At 39.3% G+C, this 7,029-nt stretch overlaps 1 protein-coding gene across 1 annotated transcript; it reads left to right on the top strand.

Annotated features, from left to right (window-relative positions):
• The first annotated feature begins 4,322 nt into the window (after window positions 1-4,322).
• Window positions 4,323-6,901, top strand: LOC148850577 (homeobox-leucine zipper protein ATHB-16-like). Its single transcript, XM_088943474.1, has 3 exons — window positions 4,323-5,103; window positions 5,378-5,754; window positions 5,886-6,901. Exons 1-3 carry the CDS (start codon window positions 5,043-5,045, stop codon window positions 6,450-6,452), a joined length of 1,005 nt encoding a protein of 334 aa, XP_088799600.1. The 5' UTR covers window positions 4,323-5,042; the 3' UTR covers window positions 6,453-6,901.
• The last annotated feature ends 128 nt before the right edge of the window (window positions 6,902-7,029 follow it).

Below are 7,029 nucleotides of genomic sequence, written 5' to 3'. Positions count from 1 at the left end.
GTTTTGCACCAGGAGATGAACTTCGTGCTAGCTGATAAGGCTTATCGAATCCGTCCAATCTAGGCGGGATGAGGATAAGGCCTAAACACGTGCGGCGTGATTCCATGAAGCTCAGAGATAGTTAAGTAGCTTCTACAAGTCGGCTATGTGTCACTTTGGAAGGTTAGGCTACCACGAGCTGCTCGGCCCTCGGTTCTAGTCGAGGTGCCCGAGGTGACTCATGGTGACCTGGCCTGTTGAGGTGGCACAAAGTGCCAAGTAGATATTCAATCAGCAGGCCGCCTCCATGTGTCCATGCATGAATAGGTCGGGCCAAATCACCCATCATCAAGACTTAAAGCCAATTTTTCAAAAATCAGGTTACATAGCATAAATGATACTAAACAATAATTTTTGATGAATTTTCAAAAACCACTGATTACAGGAATCACCATTTCTGGATAAGATCAAGGAGAAATAACCATTGATGCCAAACACCACCTTCATTTGAAGCATCTATTCAACCTTTCCTCTTACAACCATGGGGTGTTTGTTATGGGCAATTGTTAGGGTAAACAATTACGTGATAATTCTTTATGCATATACACTTTAAGGGCCCACGTAGCTAATTTTTGTATGCATGAATTTCTTTTAGGCTACATTTGGTTGCAGCGCAAATGTGAGATAGGTACAAATTTTGCACTTAGTTCAATTTTGCATCTAATTGTTTATAATTACGATTTATAGTCTTATTTGATGCAAAATTTGTACTTTTTTTTTTGTCTCAATTGCACTTACTAGCCAGCGGTATAAATATTGCATCTCAAAAACTAATGCAAAATTGGCACCATATTCCTCCTAGCTCAATTCTTTCATATAAAGTGGGGGAATGAGGACCAAATCATCTTGTTTCTTACCTCACACCTTGTATATAAGGTGAGACCACACCATTTTACTTTCTATCCCACTTTTCAAAAACCAACAAGGCAAAGGTCAAATCTGAAGCAAAAGTAAATTAAAATTTACACTGCAACAGCATGCAGCCTTAATGATTTTATAAAAAATGTATGATACATTGAACAATTGAAAGGCAGTACAAACAAGGAACATGTTCTTTGGACTTGTTTTTGTTTCGCTACATTGTAATAGATAGCTATGTTACTGAGGCATAGCTAGCTAGTTCTTCCTAAAACCTCTACAAATCAAATTAATGCAATGGTATTGGTATCAAACACTCTCTTATCTTGTCCTCGTCCTTTAAAAGGCATTGTCTCCCTCGATTCCTAGATTCGCCACCAGGTAGTCCTAGCTTTATGTCGATGATCGTTCACAATGCTCCAAATTTCTATAATTGCACTCATGATTCTCCGTCACATTTTGGTTTAACTTCTTCCTAATTATACTGTCTGTTACCAACTTCTTAATTCACTGTCAGTAGAAAAGTAAAAAGATGTACGTTCTGTTTCCCATCTATAAAATTGCTTTGATAAGTTGCTTAAGTAAATCAATTAATCTACCTAGAAACTAAAAACTTACATATATTATATCAAGATAAAGCAACACAACCTACTGAGGAACCAAATGCAATGGCACCATAGAATGATTAGAACCCCTCTCTACCCATTTGTCTTAAATATTAAATATTTCACATATATCTATACATAAAACAATAAAATAGACCGACTACTTGGCCCAGATGTTTGTACTGCAAAACACTTTTAAACACGAAGTATTCTGGCCCAAGCTAATTGAGTATCAAAATCATACTGTACTGTACCTAATCTAGCTCTGTTCTGTGTGTTTTATCCAATGAATTTCTACCTACATTTCCGACTTTTTTTTCTTCTGTTTCTTAATTTGGTAACTACACAACAAATTTAATTAAACTACTATGCAACGTAGTTTTCTTACCCCATCACCTGAGGAGTGAGGACTGCTCATTTTCACATTTTGTTTTATTATTATTATTATTTTTTTTTTAATTTTCTGATCAGACACGAGAGACTTTCTGTGGTCCTCCAGACTCCAGAGCTGGGCGAGGTTTGGTAATTTGGTTCGCCCACGGGTTTAGCCCCAGCAGTATACCATCAGCCCACCCACGGGTTTAACAGTCCGTAGATGCACGGACGGACCAATTTCATGTAACCCAACTGGACCACAGATAGTGCAGTATTTCCTTTGTTAAGTCGCACCTCCTTTTAGGTTGTCCCCCATTTCCACATCTCTCTATCTCTCTCTCTCTATCTTCAACTTTTGCTACCATACAGCTACTTCAATTTTTAGCAAGTTTGTTTGGACTTTCTACTTTGGAGTCCTTTTCCATTGTACCTGTTCTCATACTTTTTGAGTTTTGAGTTCAGATCGTCTACAGACAAGGTTCCTGAATGAAAGAAAGCGATGAGTCATCTGATGATGAAGGTCTTTTGCTTACTGAAAGAACACCCTCCATTGCCGATGTAAACTTTCATCAGGATTGCTCTGCACTGGGATTTGGGATTCCCCTGCCCATCTGGCCGAGTGCCCGGTGGATGTAGATTTTTGTCACGTATCAATTAAATGAATTCTTACAGGAGCAGTATTTTTTTTTGGTCTCTCTTCTCTCCTTCATCTGCTTACACAATAATTGTCTCTAATATCTGTGTTATTGAAAGGCTTCATCAGACAGTTTCCTTACTTTCATCTGTAACCAAATTTAATGGGTGAACAATACTCTGGGTGTCATGACTCAGAACTCAGAAACGAGGAGAGATTCCTGGGACAAGAGGTGATCCCAAGTAAATGAGCATAAACAATGCCTATACTCCAACGAACCGGGTTAGGGTGACCCTGCCGTATTATTGACGGTTTTTCATGGTCTGAGCTTCACCTAGTTAATTGGCCCAATAACTAGTGGGTTTTTCTTAGTCCGGCCCAGTCTGATAACAGTACTGCTTTAAGTGCAAATAAAGTGAGCTCAAAAAATGTTATATTTAACAACATTTTCTTGCAAATTATAAAATAAATAAAAAGCGCCTTGGATTGGATCAAAGGAGTCCGAATGGGTCCCATGATTCATCTGCCAATAGATTCCATGATTGAAATTGCTCATTTTTATTTTATTGTATAATGCCAATATTTGCCTTGGCTTCACATCTAGACGATCATATAAACAACTTAAATCCACTTATTTTTTCCCTATCTGTATGCTTATCTCGCCACTTATTTCCTAGTGAAAGTTTATAATATAATTAACTTCAAGGAGTTTCAACTGTAATAGTTAATCAGGGGTGTTCATGGTTCGTGGGCCTATTTTTGAAATTAAAGTAAGGTTATTGGTTTTTGGAAAATCAGTAACCGAAGTTTATCGGTTAACCAGTTGATTGGTTTGATATCGGTTTTAGGTTTTTGTTTTTTTTTAATATTTATAATATATATTATAAAAAGATATAAATATATAATAAAAAATAAAGATATATAATATTATATTTTAAATAATATATATTATATATATATGATGTATAATATATATAAATATATGTATAACGGTCAGTTTAGTCAATTATCGGTTTTCTATGTTGGTTAACAAAAACCGAACTAGTACCTTTAATTTTTTAAAAATACTGAACTGATTCAATTTTTCTTGCTCACCACACTAATAGTATGCTTCGGAGTTGAAGAACAGACCGGCCGAGTATCGAACTTCTACTCTAGGGTTTTCGACTTCAATATTTTCATGGTTAGACCATACGCCCGGCTGGAATCTTCGGATTCTATAGTCTAAACTGGTTGCGTTATGGTGATTTTTGGCCCATCTAGGCATCTACTCTTAAATGATCCTTCTATACTATTTTTGGGCCCAACGATTTTAAAGTGAGACACGATGCCTAAATACTGAGCTTTACCTGCATCAATTTTATTCCAGAGTCGAGATGTTTTTGTTTTTGAAGAGGGGAAATGAACGTGGCTAGCTGGGGAGTTATGAAGATTCTCACCTGAGTGGGCCTCCAGCGGCCCAGCCACCCGGAATAAGTAGTTCCGACTTCCGATATGAGAAGCCTGATGGGCTTGCTTAGATGCCCATGTCCATTCCCACCATATGAGAATTGGCTATGGATGAAACGAGTTAGACAGGTTCGGTGGCACCGTCACACATACCATTCTTTTCTCCGTAAAATACGTAGTAATCGCCAATTTATCGCGATTTTCCGCACCGAATACGCCGATGTGAGGGCAGAGATACGCTGAAACCAGCCAAGCCGAGCCGAAGCATACTACCACCTTATTTTTCTTGTCCCTTTTTGGTTTTTAAAAAGCATCTTTTTTTTTTCTTCGCTTTAAAAAGAACAGAAGTTTTGTTTCTTTTCATACGACCAGGGCAAAAGAAAAAATCTCCCCAAACGGTCGAACAACAGGAGGTCGACCTATTATCGCCTGTACACCTTGGATTGCATTTTACTTGAATTTGGGTTCATTTCATTTGAGTTTACATAACCTGAGTAAATTTCTAACTTCCTGTCTAACCCAACTTGGTTTATTTAAAGAGAAAGAGTGCGGCCAGCGTGTTGTGAACTAGTTTACTACTACTACTACTATTTTTTTTTCATTCCTCGTTTCCTCTCCCTCTCTCTCATTCATATGGTTTTGCAGATGAACAATCAGAGAAATTCGATTTGAAATTATCTGTGCTAGACTAGATTGATTGAGTTATGATGAAGTAGATAAAGGGGTTTTGATTACCTTCTCAGTTGGTTTGATTGTTTAGTTTTGTTTTACTTGTTAGTTTGGTTGAAGGGGTTCTCGCTTTTCTTCTCCTGGTTTTAATGGGTTCAGGAGGAGAAGAAATAGTGAAAAAGGAGAAAGATGAGGAAGTCAGGAGAGATTGCGTATTGTTCAGTGGTTCAATTCCTGCCCAATTTTTGCCACTTAGGTCTTGCTTTAAGCATTGCAGTTACTCTTCCATGTCTTCTTTTAAGTGAAACCGCGGCTTTTGACACCCCGTAGTGTTTAAGATAGAAACTGAAAACAAAGAGCACATAGAAAACAGTCTGATATAATACCATCCATATAGCTTCTTCGTTTCAGTCATGAAGAGGCTTGGCAGCTCAGAATCACTTGGTGCTGTGATTTCCATATGCCCATCTGCAGGTAAATTCATGTACTATATACATATAAAGCTCAGATTTTGAAGGCATATATAGTTGCAGATTTCCATATGCCCATCTATATATATATATAGTAGCTAGGGTCTGCTTCTGGGACCTCGATGTAACTTGATTGAATCCGTTAACATAAATTTTCATCAGAACTCTTTAGTGCTTTTAATCTCTATGTCTGTTCTATGTTTTTCTCTTCTCCTTCCCGTTTTTAGCAATTAGATCTAACTCTCTACCTCTGTTTCTCTGTTGGTTCTTTTCTCCAGAAGAGAAGGGCTTGGGAGCAAGCAACCACGTATATAGGAGGAGTTTCCAATCCATGTTGGATGGCTTAGACGAAGAGGACTGTTTAGAAGAACAGGGCCAGATCTCCGAGAAGAAAAGGCGATTGAGCGTGGATCAGGTGAAGGCCTTGGAGAAGAATTTCGAGGTCGAGAACAAGCTCGAACCGGAGCGGAAAGTCAAACTAGCTCAAGAACTCGGCTTGCAACCACGACAGGTGGCTGTGTGGTTTCAGAACCGACGAGCCAGGTGGAAGACCAAACAATTAGAGAGAGATTACAATCTTCTCAAATCCAATTACGAGACTCTCAAGGAGAGTCACAACGCTCTCCAACAAGACAAAGAAGCTCTACTTGCTGAGGTAATCGACATATTCGTCGTGGTGGCAAACCAGCTAGCTAGAAGTAGTTTTTCCACGAAACAATTGATCGAATTTCACTCTAATCAATTTGGGTTTTGTTGCTCGTATTAATGTTGGGTGGTGTCTGGCAGATAAGAGAGCTGAAGTCGAAACTCGGAGAAGAAAATACCGAAAGCAACATCTCATTTAAACAAGAGGCAGTGATGTCGGAGTCCGATAACGTAGCTACTGGACAGAGTAAGATCCCTGCCGCTGGGGTGTTAGGAGGGTCCGAGGCTACCGAACCAAACCAGGAAGGCTACAACAATAGCAACGCCAACAACGGAGTAGGTGCTTCGGGGTTCACTGATTTCAAGGACGGTTCATCTGACAGCGACTCCAGCGCTATCTTAAACGAAGACAACAGCCCGAATGCAGCAATATCTTCGCCCGGGGTTTTTCAGCAAAACCAAATACTGGTCTCCCCGACTTCATCTTCACTAAGATTCAACTGCTCTTCCTCGTCTTCGCCTTCTTCAATAAATTGTTTTCAGTTCGCGGATTCAAGGGGTGTTTCAGCGAGTGCCCAGAAAGCGTACCAACACCAGTTAATGAGAATGGAAGAGCACAACTTCTTTAATGCTGAGGAGCCCTGCAATTTCTTTTCTGAAGATCAAGCTCCGAGTCTTCAATGGTACTATCCCGATCAGTGGAACTAAATAGAACCCGGATCAGAAAACCAAGGAAAAAATGAAAAATCAAGACTCGAAAGAGAAAAAAGGCCCTGAAAATTTTGTAAAATGGCACTGTATTCAAATCCCCATTGTACAAAACAAAAGTTGCAGATTTTCATAGGTCGATCAACGAAGGAGCGGTATAAGCCAGAGATTCAAAAAGAATCAGTCAGAAAGAGAGAGAGAGAGAGAGAGAGAGAGAGAGGGAGAGAGAGAGAGAGAGAGAGAGAGAGGGAGAGAGAGAGAGAGATTTCACGTGGGGTCGTGGTCAGGGTGAGTATGGTGACGTCTTGGTGGTTGATTCTGCCCTTTACCGTTCCGTACAAGGAAAATGGCGGGAATCATTAGCTCGTTATTAAACTCTTTTCTGTTTAAAAAAACAGCCAAAATCGAAACGGTGGAAATGCTGTTCTGATCAGCTTCCCCTTTGTTTCCTTCTTTTATCAGGCCAAGCGAAACCCTGACAATATTACCGTCGTTATTTTAAGAAAAATCTGTATTCCAAATAGAGAATCCCGAAAAGGTTAACGAAAGCCTTGCGCGATTCAGTTGTTCACGTAGA

This window comes from Nelumbo lutea, chromosome 5, assembly GCF_056320005.1.
Source record: "Nelumbo lutea isolate HS-2025 chromosome 5, American lotus-T2T, whole genome shotgun sequence".
In the NCBI taxonomy this organism is placed as follows: Eukaryota; Viridiplantae; Streptophyta; class Magnoliopsida; order Proteales; family Nelumbonaceae; genus Nelumbo; species Nelumbo lutea.
The sequence above is the reverse complement of the archived record's forward strand: the minus strand, read 5'-3'. Positions and strand labels throughout refer to the sequence as shown.

Excerpts from the sequence above, each read along its gene's own strand:
- LOC148850577 (XM_088943474.1), top strand. The coding sequence starts at position 5,043 with ATGAAGAGGCTTGGCAGCTCAGAATCACTTGGTGCTGTGATTTCCATA. Across the intron at positions 5,104-5,377 it reads TTCCATATGCCCATCTGCAG|AAGAGAAGGGCTTGGGAGCA; the intron begins GTAAATTCATGT and ends TCTTTTCTCCAG. Across the intron at positions 5,755-5,885 it reads AAGAAGCTCTACTTGCTGAG|ATAAGAGAGCTGAAGTCGAA; the intron begins GTAATCGACATA and ends GGTGTCTGGCAG.